The 15,966-nt window shown below is 42.4% G+C and overlaps 3 protein-coding genes across 3 annotated transcripts in view; 1 reads left to right on the top strand and 2 right to left on the bottom strand.

Annotated features, from left to right (window-relative positions):
* Positions 1 to 3,983: 3,983 nt before the first annotated feature.
* LOC106581179 (glyoxalase domain-containing protein 4) lies at positions 3,984 to 8,788 on the bottom strand. Its single transcript, XM_014163057.3, has 9 exons — positions 8,499 to 8,788; positions 8,269 to 8,318; positions 7,990 to 8,110; positions 7,774 to 7,918; positions 6,890 to 7,023; positions 6,545 to 6,631; positions 5,032 to 5,145; positions 4,863 to 4,949; positions 3,984 to 4,771 (listed from the first exon to the last, which is right to left on the bottom strand). The coding sequence occupies exons 1-9, from the start codon at positions 8,586 to 8,588 to the stop codon at positions 4,706 to 4,708; spliced, it is 894 nt and encodes a 297-aa protein (XP_014018532.1). The 5' UTR covers positions 8,589 to 8,788; the 3' UTR covers positions 3,984 to 4,705.
* Positions 8,789 to 8,898: 110 nt separating this feature from the next.
* Positions 8,899 to 11,472, top strand: mrm3a (mitochondrial rRNA methyltransferase 3a). Its single transcript, XM_014163055.3, has 4 exons — positions 8,899 to 9,335; positions 9,510 to 9,754; positions 9,866 to 10,033; positions 10,186 to 11,472. The coding sequence occupies exons 1-4, from the start codon at positions 8,944 to 8,946 to the stop codon at positions 10,740 to 10,742; spliced, it is 1,362 nt and encodes a 453-aa protein (XP_014018530.3). The 5' UTR covers positions 8,899 to 8,943; the 3' UTR covers positions 10,743 to 11,472.
* A 49-nt stretch (positions 11,473 to 11,521) lies between these two features.
* Positions 11,522 to 15,966, bottom strand: part of typx (Tryparedoxin) — a 79,979-nt gene continuing 75,534 nt past the window's right edge. Inside the window, exon 8 of the mRNA NM_001173858.1 lies at positions 11,522 to 12,620. Coding sequence (NP_001167329.1) covers positions 12,438 to 12,620 — 183 coding nt within the window. The 3' untranslated portion in view covers positions 11,522 to 12,437. The remainder of the gene's footprint in view (positions 12,621 to 15,966) is intronic.

Consider the following 15,966-nt stretch of genomic DNA (forward strand, 5'->3'; position numbering starts at 1 on the left):
TTTTGTAATAAATTTGCTACATTTTCTAAATACCTGTTTTTGCTTTGTCATTATGGGGTAGTGTGTGTAGATTGATGAGGATTTTTAAAATATTTTTTATCCATTTTAGAAAAAGGCTGCAACGTAATAAAATGTGGAAAATGTCAAGGGGTCTGTACTCTTTCCAAATGCACTCATTGGGAATGAGTCATAGCTAATTCGTAAACAATACATATTTATACATTACTAGCGCAAAAGACAAGTTAATTACTGGGTTATTTCAGAACCAAAGTGCCCCCCTAATCTTAAAAAGTCGTAGTGGGGTGGTAGAAGCCTAGTCTCCCTCATGGCTCAACTCAGGGGCCTACATAGTACATATACATACATCATTTAGACACACAGACACACATCAGCTCAGACAAATCCAACTCAGAGAGGCCCAGCTCATGAGCTCCATCAGCAGCAGATTTGAATTTAGAATGGAAAATGTGTTTATGCAACAAATATTATTACGTCGTAACAAAACAAACCGAATCGTTTCAAACTAAAACGTATCATTCCTGTATGGTATCGGAGCCCATGTATCTAGCTCGATATGTATCGGAAAGATCCACATCCTTAAATTGAATTTCATAAGCGACACGCTGTGCGTAATTGTGAAGTGAACAAAGCCTCTCAGAGGTGTCACCTACCAGGCTGAAACTGGATAATGATTCCACGCACTGAAAAGAGCCCCACTGATTTTATCTTCAGCTCAGTGTCCAGTTTGTTTTGGAAGAACCGTACCACCAGGCTGCATATGAACCATCTGAAAACATGCAGAGAGAACATCACACCATGTCAAATGATTTGATAATGTCACCAGTCATAAAGAAATTATACATGGGTCAGTTATCAGCATCCCAAATGGCACCCTATTTCCCACTTCTTTTGATATGGGTCCTGGTCAAAAGGACTGCACTACATAGGAAATAGTGTCATTTTGGGATGCTACCATCATTAGTGTGCCACCTATCAGCCATGAGTAATCTTGTCTCTCACTTCTCCATCAACAGAGCTGTGTGCATTTGTTTGCCTGTCATATTGAGATCCATCAAAGGACAAGCTGGCACTTATGTTAGTGCACAAAGACAGGCCATTGTTTTAGCCAACTCATGCAACAAAGCTTCAGCAGTTCAGTTGTAACTGAAGATATGCATAGATACTGTCAGAAAAGGGCACAGCTGCAGCATTTGATGAAATGGTAAGAGTTGTTTTGTCAACAGAATGAAGCGATATCAGACAGGAATGTTGTGTAAGTGTGCTTCCCCCATGTTAAGGCATGTCTTCTCACCTGAAGAGTAGGACAGACAGTATCAGGAGCAGAAGTAGTGCTGGTAAGACAATGAGCAGGAGATAGATTCTGTCCTGATGTTGCGCCCTCTGGCACACCCAACCTGTGGTCATGGGGCTGGTTCTTTTGATTTCAATGCCACACGGTGGTTAATTAATAGACAGCTTTGCTCCTCTTTGAAGCCCGGAGACACCTGTCATGCAGGTGCATCGAGCTTAATGTCACGTTATGTCTTGTTAGCTAAAGATTTAAGTGCATGCATAACACTATTCAAGAGCAATTAAATAACATATGCTAGTGTAACCGATGTGAAATGGCTAGTTAGTTAGCGGTGGTGCGTTTCAATCAGTGACTCGGAGAGGAACCTACACTGTTACACAAGTTAATGTTGGCCTGTCTATTCTGGAAAATCTGATAACTACTTTGCTAGCTCTAGGGCCAGACTGTGGTATGCTAACGTTAGCTAACTGGCTTCAGTACCTGTCACAAAAAAAGTTTGCAGGAAACGATAATGTTAGCTAGCTGGCTAGGAAAGATGGAACGCTAGCAATGGTTCAGTTTCGAGTAGCGAGTTAGTTAACTATACTCACGTCACTAACAGTAGTCAGTTACTAGCTAGCTTGTAACGTTAGTTGGCTAGGTAAATAGCCACGTAGCTAGCTACCGCGTCAATTGAAACATATGTTGACAAACTTGGTAGTTGGGGGGGCTACCTAACAAAAATAATCCCCGTTTCAGCTTGTTGAAAATCTGAATGTCTCAAATGTTCAGAGTACACTGGCAACTTTATTTTTAAACAGCACCTAGCAACAAATGTAGCTACTTTTAAAAATGTATTTGGAACTTTTAGCAACTTCTGAAAAGTGACTCAAACGCTAAAATGCACACATTTTCCCTCTAAATTACACAAAAACGATTTTATCGTCATACACTCAGTTACAACACACGTGCCTGGCTGCAAAAGTGCATTGTGAGTGACGTCAGCAGCAGGCCAGCAATGTATGCGTTCGACGGGACAAACCTAATGAATATAGTTGGTCACAAATGTTTGATCTTGAACAGAACTTACAACATCAATCAACATGTCTCAATCAAAATTGTACAGCCAGAACTACAGAAAAGAGTGGGAGTCTGTACCTGAATTTAAAGGGTGGCTGAAGCCAGTAATTGGGGATGATTGTCAGGCATACTGTGCGTACTGCAAATCAGATATGCTTGCAAAAATGTATGACATGAAAAAACATTGTGCTACAGCAAAGCATATAAATAAATCAAAACCGTACAACGCAGTCTACATTACCACAGTTGGTTAAAAAAGTGGATAACTGCAAAAGCGCAGAAGCTACTATAGCATTCGCTGCTAGCATGCGACCATTTAGGTATGGCTTGCAAAGCTGCCTTTTCAGATTCTGTGGCAGCAACGAACTTCCAAATGCACCGCACCAAGTGCACAGAAATGATTAGGGGAATACTGGCTCCTTATTTTCTCAAAAAGGTAACATCAGATGTGGGGGATGAGAAGTTCAGTCTCCTTTTGGCTGAGTCCACTGATGTCAGTGTCTCGAAATACCTGGGTGTGGTGATTCGGTATTTCAGTGTTAAAAAAAGAACCGTTGTGTCCACATTTCTCGGGCTGGTTGAATTGGCACCACAGCAGCATACAGCTTTAAGGCCGCTCCATCCTCTTCTGCTGGTTCCAGCTTCGTGACAGTGAAGATGAAGAGGATTTCCTTGCCAATCTATGATTCATCATATTTACAGTATGAATGCAAGGAGTGGACTTTCTGGAACTGGCGGAGACACAGCTGATGGTTGCAGTGTGTGCGAAAACAGTGGCAGTATCTGGAGGAAACCATTGAGCAGCTAGCCAGCCAAGCAGCACAACGAGCTGGAGAGAGATGCTTAGCGCATACATTATTATTTGAGTTGCTTGTTCAATAAGATAGCATATATACCTTGTTATTAGCCTGTACCTATAATTGTTGAGCAGTTAGGTAGCATGTAAACTAACTACCAATACACTGCTTAAAACTATAATTGTTCAGAATGTGTAGGTTTAGTAGTTAAGAAAATAAATAAAATGTAATTGTTCAATGTGTAATTGTTCAATAAAATTCAATGTGTTGTGTTTAAAAATAAAAATGTGATCATATAAAATGTGTTGTGTTTATATTACTTTTACAAATAAAAATATATAACTAACAAATGTCAAATATTTTTCGCCGAGATGACCAGTCAATTTGAGTAAGTTATTGTGTATTCGACGTAATGACGCAGTTATACGTCATTGCGCAATGGCATCACGTCTTTTAGCAACAAATCGACCTTCCTTTAGCAACTTCCCCAGAAAATTAGTTCGCAACACTGTTCTCGTCTTCGTTACATTTTCAGTGGCTGTAAACCCCTGACCCAAGCCCATTGTTTGATCAAAGCCAGAGACGACTGCTTTTTCACCCTCAAGTGCTTCGATGACAGTGTGCATAATTTCAAAGTGTCCCCATCAGCATCATCTTCTAGGTGTGTTGTCTACAACTGTAAACAGAGGAGCGATGAGAAAAAAGTCAATGGCCGACTAATTTGTAACCGGGAGTTCGAAACGCCTCACACTCAACCCACCCTTCACCTAGCTATATTGCACTTAATCATCTTTTTCAATCAGTGAACACACAAGTTTATTGAACAATTATTTAATATGCTTCTTTATTATGCAGCATAACCACTCAAGAACAGCTAGTTTAAAAATAAACTAGACACGTTCTTATTCAGTGTCATTCATCTCATGCCAAAGAAAGGGGATCACTAGAAAATGGTAGTAGGAGTGAGTTGTTTACAAAGGTTAGGCAATTCTCCCATCTTCAAGAACATTTTCATGCCATCCCGTTCATATTGCTCAGTTTGATTTGCCAATTTGATAGTTCAATGAGCATGACATGACACAGCTTCTACATCACAAGAGATATGCATATACCCCCTTGTTTCAGTGGTTTTTCAACCAAGGGCCGCACACCAATGTCTGCACATTTCACAAACCTTTACCTACAATTTGGCAGTGTGAGGACTTCACATGGATATTACTCTTCTACCATAAATTCACTGTTCTCATGAAGTCACAAGTATTAGTGTTTTACTAATTTCATTGAGCTGAAGAGGTACAATTATTTTCAATGCATACACAAACAAGGTTAATATAAGTGGTCTATGTTCATCAAGCTTCTGCCACAGTATGACTCAAATACAGCTACACTTTCAGTCTCATTCTAACCATCTCAAAATAATACTTCTGGTTGAGTAAAATCTACTGACATTGTGCAGCTGGAAGGGTAATGCCATATATGGTGCAAAAGGTTGGAAATGTCCAGTAGACCCATGATGGCTAAGCTATGTTCTTCGCACTTATGCTGAAGCCTTCTGCTTGTTGTGCTTGGCAAACCAGTCATCGCTTTTATCTTCAGCCATAGCCTGAAAATAAATTAGGGTAAAAGATTAAGAGCATGTACTCTGTGATAATGCAAAGTATTGATTCATTTGTATAATATTTCTAAATACCAACCTTATCCAGCAATGCATTTCCACTGGGGTCCATCTGGGCGAGTTGTCTGAATGCCTCATCTCCCACAAAGCAGATCTCATGGGCATCCTAGAAGACAGATGACCACAGTTATGTGAGAATTTATAATGAATCAAGTCTACCCATGTTAATAATTTGGTAAGGCACTCACTGGATCAGCCAAAATGACCACTTCTACTGTTGCCTTCCCAGGGGTGTCCAGGCTAACCAAGGGAGTAAGGATTTTCTGGTTTTCTTTTGTCATCAGGGCTTCAAGATCTGCCAACTAAAAATAATAAAACAAATAGTTGAATATTGCTTTCTGTGTGCATGTATGTAAATAGTCAACAGGGCAAACAATTTAAGAATTTAAAGCATTGTATTGACCACTTTCTGTTTTTGCTAACTTTGCCGCACAAGGGCGATATGCGCAAGGTGGTGGCAGAACAAGGGGGAGGTTTTATAGAACGGCAGAAAAAAAATTAGCCTCCATCTACAGTGGCTTGCGAAAGTATTCACCCCCTTTGGCATTTTTCCTATTTGCCTGGAATTAAAATTGATTTTTTTTTTGGGGGGGGGTTGTATCATTTGATTTACACAACATGCCTACCACTTTGAAGATACAAAGTATTTGTGAAACAAACAAGAAATAAGACCAAAAAAAAAGAAAACTTGAGCATGCATAACTATTCACCCCTCCCCCTCCTTCAGGGTTATCTTTGGTCTCTTTGTTGCCTCTCTGAATAATGCGCTCCTTGCCTGGTCTGTGAGTTTTGGTGGGCAGCCCTCTCTTGGCAGGTTTGTTGTGGTCCCATATTATTTTCCTTTTTTAATAATGGATTTAATGGTGCTCCGTGGGATGTTCAAAGTTTATGATATTTTTTATAACCCAACCCTGATTTGTACTTCTCCAGAACTTTGTCCCTGACCTGTTTGGAGAACTCCTTGGTCTTCCTGGTGCCGCTTGCTTAGTGGTGTTGCAGACTCTGGGGCCTTTCAGAACAGGTGTATATATACTGAGAACATGTGACACTTAGATTGCACAAAGATGGACTTTATTTAACTAATTATGTGACTTCTGAAGGTAATTGGTTGCACGAGATCTTATTTAGGGGCTTCATAGCAAAGGGGGTGATGCACGCACCACTTTTCAATTTTGAAACTTTACCAATTTGGACTATTTTGTGTATGTCCATTCCATGAAATCCAAATAAAAATCCATTTAAATTACAGGTTGTAATGCAACAAAATAGGAAAAACGCCAAGGTGGATGGATACTTTTGCAAGGCACTGTACGTTGCTTACGAGTGCAATTCACACTACTTTTGGATTAAAGTTGGATTTTAGTTTGTGTCATCATCGCAAAATAACCTACAATATACTTAAACACAAACTTCAACCAGTAAAATGTCTCTTTGGCTAGCTTTTGCTACAGCCTGTATCAATGAGCGTTAGTATTCTAGCTAACAACCGCTGCATCCAAAATAGTTATTTTGGTAAGATCACAACCAAATATAATCTTAGTGACTGTTCATGCAAGAATCAAAACATAATTGTATGCGTATGTTGTATGCGTATGTTGAATGGGCGCAGATGGCGATGGCTTTCTTACTGCAGCCAAGAGTCGGGCACATCTGCGCGTGACGTCAGTGTGTCATGTACTGGAAAAGGATCTATTACTTCACCTGCTCACGTGGACAAGAGAACGCTATCCGCCCGAAGGCTGTCCCATGATCTACTGTCCCACCAATGTTGTGAAGCTCTAGTTTACACTGCAAATATATAGAAAAACACACACCTAGCATTAGCACCATCTTATCAATTCATGCAAAAACACAGTTGCGTTCAAAGTGCAGAACACAGGAGGCTGCTGAGGGGAGGACGGCTCATAATAATATCCGTAACGGAGCAAATGGAATGGCATCAACCACATGGAAACCTTTTGTTTGATGTATTTGATAAGATTCCACTAATTCCACTCCAGCCATTACCACGAGCCCATCCTCCCCAATTAAGGTGCCACCACGGACCTGAGTGTCTGCGAATCCCATCAGCACAGTCTTCTCCTCATGTCTCTCTATCACCTTCATCCCCAAAAGGGAGGACCAGTAGTGTGTTGATTTCTGCAGGTCAGACACTGCCAGACACACCTTCTGTACAGGATCTTTAACCAAGTGAAAAACAGATACACATTCACAATATACAGGTAACTGCCAAAATAAAGGAAACGAGGGACACAACGTATTCTGAAAGCAGGTGCTTGCAAACAGGTGGGGTTCCTGAGTTAATTAAGCAATTAACATCCCATCATGCTTAGGGTCATGTATTAAAAACGCTCAGTTGCCCATTATTTTGGCTACCATGGCTAGCAGAAGACATCTGTGACTTTGAAAGAGGGCTATCAAAGGAGCATAGGGGTTTTTAAGGTGTGTGTGTCACCAGATCTCAACCCAATTGAACACTTATGGGATATTCTGGAGTGGTGCCTGAGACAGCATTTTCCACCACCATCAACAAAACACCAAATTATGGAATTTCTTGTGGAAGAATGAAGGTCACATCCCTCCAATAAGTTCCAGACACTATGCCAAGGTGCATTGAAGCTGTTCTGGCGGCTCGTGGTGACTCAACACCCTGTTAAAACACTATGTTAGTGTTTACTTTATGTTGGCAGTTACCTGAATGTAAGGAGTATTCATATCTAGACTGGTTCCAGGTCTGTTTGTGCTCTTGCCTACTCCATGCAAGCCAAACATGGCATGGCAAGGATTGGCATGATGGCACAAACAGACTGGTACCCAGGTTAATTCATTTCCTCCTGGACTTTAAAATAAACATGGTAGACTATAGTCTACTGCTCTACTTTACAGTATACTACAGCAATGATCTTCTGTGCAAAGCACTGTTGACCCACCATTAGGAGGCTGTTCTTTGTCCACCAGGTAGAAGCGATAACCTCCTGGAGCCTCAGCCAGATAGAGGGCCTTTCCAACCTCAGTGAGGGGCCAACCAAGCCGCTTAGCATTACTGACAGCCTGGCTAGACTGCAAAGTCAGACCCTGAAATTGAGTTAGGATTGGGTTAAAAAATATATACACATATGGTTGTTCATTAACAACCATTCACTTACCAGGAAGTCATTGCCAAGGCGATATTCTCCAACTCCATAATTGTAGGTAAGCTCAGCCACAAAGTGATCATCTTCTGGACCAAAGCCGACCATTGTCTTGCTCCATTTTCCATCATAGGGGCTTAACTCACACAAGCAAGTAGGGCATCATATGAGAGAAAGAGTGACCGTATTGTTACACAACATGTAATTCAAACAATCCATTTTCACAAGAGGTGTTTGCAGACCAAAGTCCGTTTCAAGGTGAGGTTTGAACAGTAAAGTTGACAGCCTGCCTACCCATTACAAGTGGCCTTGCATCCTTCTTCAAACTCTTCGTGACGCAAAATCTGAAATCAAATCAGTGATTTTGACAAAACAGTGATCCAGTCCCAATATCACGTGTTTACAGCACAATGAACAACATTGAAGAACAATCATAACAAAAGAATGCAACAGTGGTACACTGCGCAAGGGAAATCCACTGCGCACATGTTTGAGGATGTTCTACGAAAAAGCTGAACATATACCTTCATGCCGAGCACATCTCGGTAAAAGGTGGCCGTTTTGCTTCTGTCACCCACTTTGAAAACAAAATGCAAGGCTCGCCTCGAAGCCATGTTAACCCGGTGAGTTTGCTATGTACTATACGATTATATATCACGCTCAGTTTGTCTACGTCGATTGAGGAGCCTTGCAATCGATTGCTCTGGTATCGATTCTATGGAAGACAACATTTTCGGTACACTTCAAATTATTTGCCACTCAATCGCAGATCCAAAATCTATCTCAAGATAACGAGGAGTATTTACATTAAAAGTTAAGCATCTAATATTGTTTTACAAATCAGTATTACCAACATAAAATATGTTTTACTTGGATTACCCCCCCCCCCCCTTTATAATGGTATAAACCAACCAATCGTCATGCCACTGTCGAACGTTACCACGCTCTCTTCTTGCTGTTGTAGCAAAGATGGCGGCGTTCGTGAGAGGCATGTTTTGGCATCTTATTGTAGCGGAACGAAGTAATATTCTGAAAAAAAGTAACGACTGTATCGTAGATTCAAAGAGATACGTGCGAGCATTGAAAAGGAGGCCTGTGAAGGTGTTATATCCTGATAGTGAGACGACATCTCCAACATCGAAACAGACGTCTGATCGAATAGTCAACAAACAGCCTCAGAAAGTTGCGTCCAACGTGAGGGAGTCCACTGCCAACGCCATTTTAAAAAATGAGACCACTAATAAACGTGTTGGCAGCATGTCATGGAGTGACGGAAATGGCAACGCATCCTCATCCAATCTGAAGGACCAACTAGGTGGCCTCAAATTCGAAAGGGCCTTACCTGGTGACAAAAGATTGGCGTAAGTCTCAGTGCATGTTGGCTATCGACTCTATGTTATATGATAGTTGAGTGAATATATCCTATTTAATTATAGTGGCTAGTAGAGGTCTAACTATGGGACTGTTATGTATGTTTGCTAGCTGATGTTCAGCCCAGATATCATGACCTCCTCTACCCTCTCTCCATCTCCCAGGAGGGCGGTGAGTGTGGCTTGCTCCAGGACGTTTCGGGAGCACCAGGGTAAGATCCTGTTGGAGGGGAGACGTCTGATCTGCGATGCCCTGGCTGCTGGAGCCAACCCTCAGATGGTGTTCTTCAGTTCTGTGGACAGACTGTGTGATCTCCCCTTGGACAAACTGAAGAGGGCCACTCTGGTCAAAGTCAAGTTTGAGGACATCAAGATCTGGTCTGACCTTGTAGCTCCACAAGGAGTGATGGGTAATGTGGGCTGCATGTTTTCATTTTCAGAATGCTTTTGAAGTTGTTCTACATACTACTGTATATTGTTGAGAATAAGTACTGTATATTGACAACGCTTACCCCTTGTAGCCATATTTTCTCGGCCAGACCCATCCCGGCTGACATTCCCTCAGGACCAGCGTGGTCAGTCTGTGCCGCTGTCCCTGATCTGCGACAACGTGCGGGACCCTGGGAACCTAGGCACCATATTGCGCTGTGCTGTTGCTGCAGGCTGCCACAATGTCCTGCTCACCAAGGGTATGTCATGATAGTAAGCTGGAAATGGGCATAATCCAAGTCAGTGATGCCATTTTGAGTGGAGCTGATAGTGAGGAATTGCTGTGTATGAACCTGTGCACTACTCTGAATGGTTCTTTCACTAAGTATCTTGTGTATGTCTATTTTCACAGGTTGTGTGGATGCTTGGGAACCTAAGGTGCTGCGAGCAGCGATGGGTGCCCATTTCCGCCTTCCCATCTTCCCCAGCTTGGACTGGGACGACATTCAAAACCAGCTGCCAAAGTTGGTGACTGTCCACGTGGCAGATAGCTACTTCTCTCTCAGAGCCACTGCAGTTGAGGAAGCAAACAAACCTTCAAAGGTGGGGGACTATGGATGGGTGAGTAGCAGGCCTAATTGTAAAGACATGAGCTATAAGGAATATGAATCAGATTCCGACTCCGAACTGTCACTTCCAAGAGTGGAGACCAAGTTGTACCATGAGCCCTGGGCTCAGGGGAACACTGGTCTTGTGATTGGTGGAGAGACTCATGGACTGAGTCTAGAAGCTGTCCAATTGGCTGAGAGAACTGCCGGTCAAAGGCTGTTTATCCCTGTGGTCCCTGGAGTGGACAGTCTCAACTCAGCCATGGCAGCCAGCATTCTCCTATTTGAAGGCAGAAGGCAACTGTTGAACCTAATGGAGACATCTGGGAGGAAAGTTAAGTCTAAGGTGCAATTTCCATGATCCGTCCATTGGAATCCATTTGAGTGTAATGGACATGTTATTCCTGGTGTTGGTCACTTTTTCCATGCATGCATTCATGACGGCACGACACCACTTCACTACCTCATGTCAGACGGAATCATATGGATGGATTTAATTTCCATATTCAACTCTCAGCTAATAACTGAAGTAAAATGTATGTTCTTTCCTGTCTGCATATTTCATCCATTGTCTTCCAAAATTCCTGCCAGTGTGGCTTTAGAAGCTTCACTTAGTCTCCACACGCAGTTGGCCTCTAGATTTCCAGCCAGTTGACTGTAAACTGCTGCCATGCAAGAGGACTGCTTAATCTCTATACTGGACATGTGCGTCTGTTTAGCAAGGGACATAACCTGTCCATCTAATTTTTCACTGACAGGCATGAAAGCAATTATCATAGTAACCACAAGGTGGCGCCTGAAGCAACTTCTGAGACCTTACTGAACATTTACTGTATGTTATGAAGTTGTAGGGTTAAAAAAAACTGCATGTGAAAGGTGTGAAATACTTAGTTGTCTTATACTGTAAACATATGGGTTGTGTACAAATGCCTGACATAAAAAAGAACAGTACACTTGATTTTGTTTTTAAAATATAAATGGAAACTACATTTCTGGAGTCATTATATAAATAATGCACACATGTAGATGTGATAAAGCTAATACTGTCTAAAATACATTTGCTGCCAATGGAATAAAACAGTTTGACCAAGTGAATGAGAACTGGCCTCATGGATAGAGGAAGTTGACAACATAAGACAGTTGTGCTTAACAGTGAATTTTAATGGCTTTGAAGTCATGACTAGAGACAACCAGGGAGTGACAAGTGTGAATTCATACTTAGCAACTAAGGTGGATTTTAATGCCATTTTTGTGCCTTCAAAAATATCTGGCCTTTTCAATAGAGGGGATCTTCACAGAAAATCCTCTTAAATGTCATGGTGGTTGAGATGGAAACGTAACAATTGGGTAGAGCTGACTATCACTAATTTCATGATAGAACAAGGCAAGTGAATAGTATTTGAAATCCCATGACACAAAGCCAGATGCAATACAAAACAAAAGACAAAATGACCTTTTTAAAACAGGGAAATCTTAACATTTGTCTATACTATTATGCAGCACCTTTAAGACAGTTACATTAAGCTGAAGTTCAGGACATTTTCTGCACTGCATATTTGTAAATTACAACTATAGAACTTAGAAAATTTGTTGCAATCATTTTATTCTTTCTCAGCACATTTTGGAAAACAAAAGCAATGTGGGTTCAACAAAGGTAATAAAGAGACATTGTCCATTGGGTCAACATTGTGTGGTTTCTTCTAGTTTCAAGAAATGCTAATAATGAAACTGATAAAAAAAAGCTATTGGAAGCCAAAAAGCAACAGAATGTCCATATTACTGTAGGGGCTGTAGTCAATGCAAGGCACCACAGGAGAAGGAGAAGACTCCATGAGAGAAAGACATGTCTAAAAAAAGGTAATGTCAGTAAAAAGTGAGACCTTCCTCTGACAGAAAGGGGGGAGAGGAGGCTGGTGGTGGTAACCGGGAGGTCAGGATTTGATGGAGGTTATGGGTTTCGGTCCCAAATGGCACCCTATCCCCTATATAGTGCATTGCTTTTCAAAAGTAGTGCACTATATAGGGTGCCATTTGGGACACAGCCTAGGTGTGCTCTCTAGATGGGCTCTGGTTTGAGCTTCTCAGCCAGGAAGTCTTGGACAAAGGTCTCCACCACGGTTGGTGTGATCTCCTCCACGTCCTTAACGTACTTGGCCCGGGCAGACATGTCCAGGATGGTGAGCAGGGGTGCTGCCTCTGGGAGGTTGGTGTAGTCACGCAGGGAGTCACTCATGTCATCCTGGGAACAGACAGGTCAGTCATGATCATATGACAATCTTGCCTACCAGCTGACTGTCAAAATGAGGTAGCAATTATGCCCGAGAAAGAAGTTATGACGAAATCATGACATGATTACATGTGCAGTAGACTAGCCTACATATTATCAACAACAGTTTATCCTGTGTGTCATGCAAAAGGAATTGCTAGATAACTAACATCCTTATGATGAAATATAAAAACAGAATTGCTTCAATCAGTTATGACTTGATATTGGTAATAAAACTGGAACAGCACACAAGATGAACTATGCACTTAATATTACTCATTCACAACTCAAGGTGATAGTCTCAATGTCTGCTTGGTTTTGAAGATGGGATCTCTTTCCTCCTGCAGGCAGTGTGCCCAGCTAGCCAGGGTTCCATCATGCACCCCACTCATGGGGGGGTTCCAACATCATCCCTCCAAAGCCTCACTCACGGATTACAAGGCTGGGAAGCTTCAGACACACATCACAGCGTGTTTGGATAGTGTATGTGTGGGAGGGAAGGAAGGGAGGGAGAAAGAAAGAGGGAGAGTGTTGTATTCCCTCATGCCTGGTGAGGAATAGTATAAAAGGGCGTGTGGTGGAGCTTTGACGACAGAGTTAGTCGGGACAGAACTATGGCACTTCCTGAATGTCTTTTTACAAGCCCTCAAACACAGATCCAAGCCTTGTTCAGCCCCAGGCTTGATCTCACCCCTTTAACAAATGGGAATTACAGACAGGGCCTAGAATCATAAGACAGCAGGAATAACTCACTATAACACCACAGCAGACAGGCAGCAGCTCCCCAGCCCACTCACTTGGAGGGGCAATCAATTATTCAGAGAGAAAATAACACAGGCTCTTTTTGGCAATACTTGCAATAGCATGTCATTTCAGTTAGTAAATCAACAAAGCTGCATTAGTTCCAGTCAGTCAAGACTTTTGTTGATTTATGTGAGGTCGCACATTTCAGCTCTGTCATTTAGCAGATGCTCTTATCCAGAGTGACTTACAGAATAAATTAGTGTTAAGTGCCTTCCTCAAGGGCACCGACAGATTTTTCCCCTAGTCAGCTCGGAGATACGAATCAGCGACCTTTCGTTTAATGTCCCAACGCTCTTAACCGCTAGGCTACATGCCGACAGACTAGTATCTAACGTCGACTGAGATGGTCTCTTGCTTCCTCATGACAGGATGAGCTGACTTCCCCTCAACTAAGCCCTCTGGGTGAGAGAGGCTTGGAAGAGATCAAAGATAGAACAATTTCATATGGAAAAGATTATTTAAAAATACAGAAGTTACAGGAAACGACCACAGGGTGGCACTGTCACAAAAGCTTGGCACTCATTAAATCACAGCTTTTCAAATGTTTTCCTTTTTTGGACGAACACTCCTGTTATCTGGCAAAATAGCAGTAAAACAATTCAAACTAAACATGGATTAAACTGCACAATCAGCTCTCAGACCTCTCAAAGAGCAGCTTGGCCGATTTGCTACTTAAAATGGACAAGTATGTATGCCAACACAAAGTTTGACCTCAACTTGTTGCAAAACTGCTAGCAGAACAGTTGAATTATCCTGTGGCATGTAAAATCTGGAGAGCTCAATTCCTCTGAATCTCTCAAATCTGATCTGGGAGCAGACCATTGAGTCTTATTAAACCTATTAAAGTTCATAAAAATATCAAATTAAAGTAATTGCTACACTTATGAGGATGATTCATGTAGCCACAAGCTACATTCTCAAGCTTTAAAAATCTGTGACTCCACACATCCTCCCTAAAGGCTTCTCTTGCAAGCTCAGATTGAAGATACATCCTCGGGCATCGCCTTAGAAAGGAACCACAGAAAGAGAAACCACAGAGGAGTCTGTCAGCGTGGCCTCCCAGCCTCTTAGATATGAAGAGATGTAATCTCCCTGGCTGTCTTCTTCTCTGTGGGAAGTCTTGCATCTTCCTTTGTGTGGCTGCTAACGCTATGTAAACTGTTCTTCATAAGAAGCAACCAGTCCAGCCGTGAAAGAAGGAGGGAGACAGAGAGAGAGGCCAGCCCCCGCCCTCTCCAGCCCAGTTCTGAACACAAAGAGTCGCTCTGCTATGTCTGGCCTGCAGTCACTGACTGACTGCCGTGATAAGGTTCCTGTGTGTTTACCGTATGGAACCTACTGCTGCACAATGTCAGGTTTATTCTGCCCATTGTAGCTCTGTGGCATTCCACAGAGTAGACTACGGTCATCAGACAAGGACCTTCAAAGATAAGAAGCTCCCATTGGCCAGACGGCCTGGGCAGCAGCCTACTGATTGGTGAGCTTGAGCCTGGAGAGTTCCCCAAAATTCAGGATACAATTGGCACAGCGATATGATTGGCTGAACAATGACCTATCAGTCTGTATCAATGGGATGCTGGAAACCCATGGTCACTGAGAATCACTGTATCAAAGGATAGGATATAGGCCAGCTAGACCCTGTACACTTTGTAAGATAACGCCCTTGTAAAGCGCTGTTAGATCTAGTGAAAAGTGTTATATGTTACATATTATTTAATCAGTAGGTTGTCCTAAATGACAGGGATTTGCCTGTGAGGGTATTGGCTTCTTGATAATTGTTTAATTTCTTCTAACTGTTGAACTGTACTGCCAGTAAGGTAAACAGGAGACAAGTGTTTCTATAAACACCACACTGCTTGGACATAAATAACTAGTGGAGGCCAACCTGTCTGGCTCACAACACACAGTGTGACACAGGCCTCAACCTTTGAACCCTGGGGTCAGGGAGGTTAGCAGGTGAGACTGGCGGCAGACTAAACTATTGTCAGGATCTCCTATTCCTGGTTATACCTGGGAAGAGTCAAGGCAAAGACAGCAACTAGACCCTAAATATCCCATTGAGTCAATTATATAGAAAATACCGTCAATTTAAAAAAAACATAATATACACAAAAGTATGTGGATGTAGCTGATGTGAAATGGCTAGCTAGTTAGCGGGGTGCGCGCTAATAGCGTTTCTATGTGTGCAGAGGGTCCCTGGTTCGAGCCCAGGTAGGGGCGAGGAGAGGGACGGAAGCAATACTGTCACATTGGTGCTGTGACCCAGATCAATGGTTGCTGCAGAAAAGGAGGAGGTCAAAAGGGGGGTGAGTGTAACCGATGTGAAATGGCTAGCTAGTTAGCGGGGTGCGCGCAAATAGCGTTTCAATCGGTGACGTCACTCGCTCTGAGACCTTGAAGTAGTTGTTCCCCTTGCTCTGCAAGGGCTGCGGCTTTTGTGGAGCAATGGGTAACGATGCTTTGAGGGTGGCTGTTGTCTAAGTGTGCAGAGATTCCCTGGTTCAAGCCCAAGTAG

The sequence above is a fragment of the Salmo salar genome, chromosome 20 (assembly GCF_965601325.2).
Source record: "Salmo salar chromosome 20, fSalSal1, whole genome shotgun sequence".
NCBI lineage: Eukaryota > Metazoa > Chordata > Actinopteri > Salmoniformes > Salmonidae > Salmo > Salmo salar.

Bases quoted from the DNA above. Each gene is read 5' to 3' on its own strand.
- LOC106581179 (XM_014163057.3), bottom strand. From the start codon at position 8,588: ATGGCTTCGAGGCGAGCCTTGCATTTTGTTTTCAAAGTGGGTGACAGA. The intron at 8,111-8,268 runs GTAGGCAGGCTG...GTGTGAGTTAAG, and splicing joins TGCAAGGCCACTTGTAATGG to CCCCTATGATGGAAAATGGA. The intron at 5,146-6,544 runs GTGAAGTAATAG...TATTATTTTTAG, and splicing joins TCTCTTGTCCACGTGAGCAG to TTGGCAGATCTTGAAGCCCT.
- mrm3a (XM_014163055.3), top strand. From the start codon at position 8,944: ATGGCGGCGTTCGTGAGAGGCATGTTTTGGCATCTTATTGTAGCGGAA. The intron at 9,336-9,509 runs GTAAGTCTCAGT...TCCATCTCCCAG, and splicing joins CCTGGTGACAAAAGATTGGC to GAGGGCGGTGAGTGTGGCTT. The intron at 9,755-9,865 runs GTAATGTGGGCT...TACCCCTTGTAG, and splicing joins AGCTCCACAAGGAGTGATGG to CCATATTTTCTCGGCCAGAC.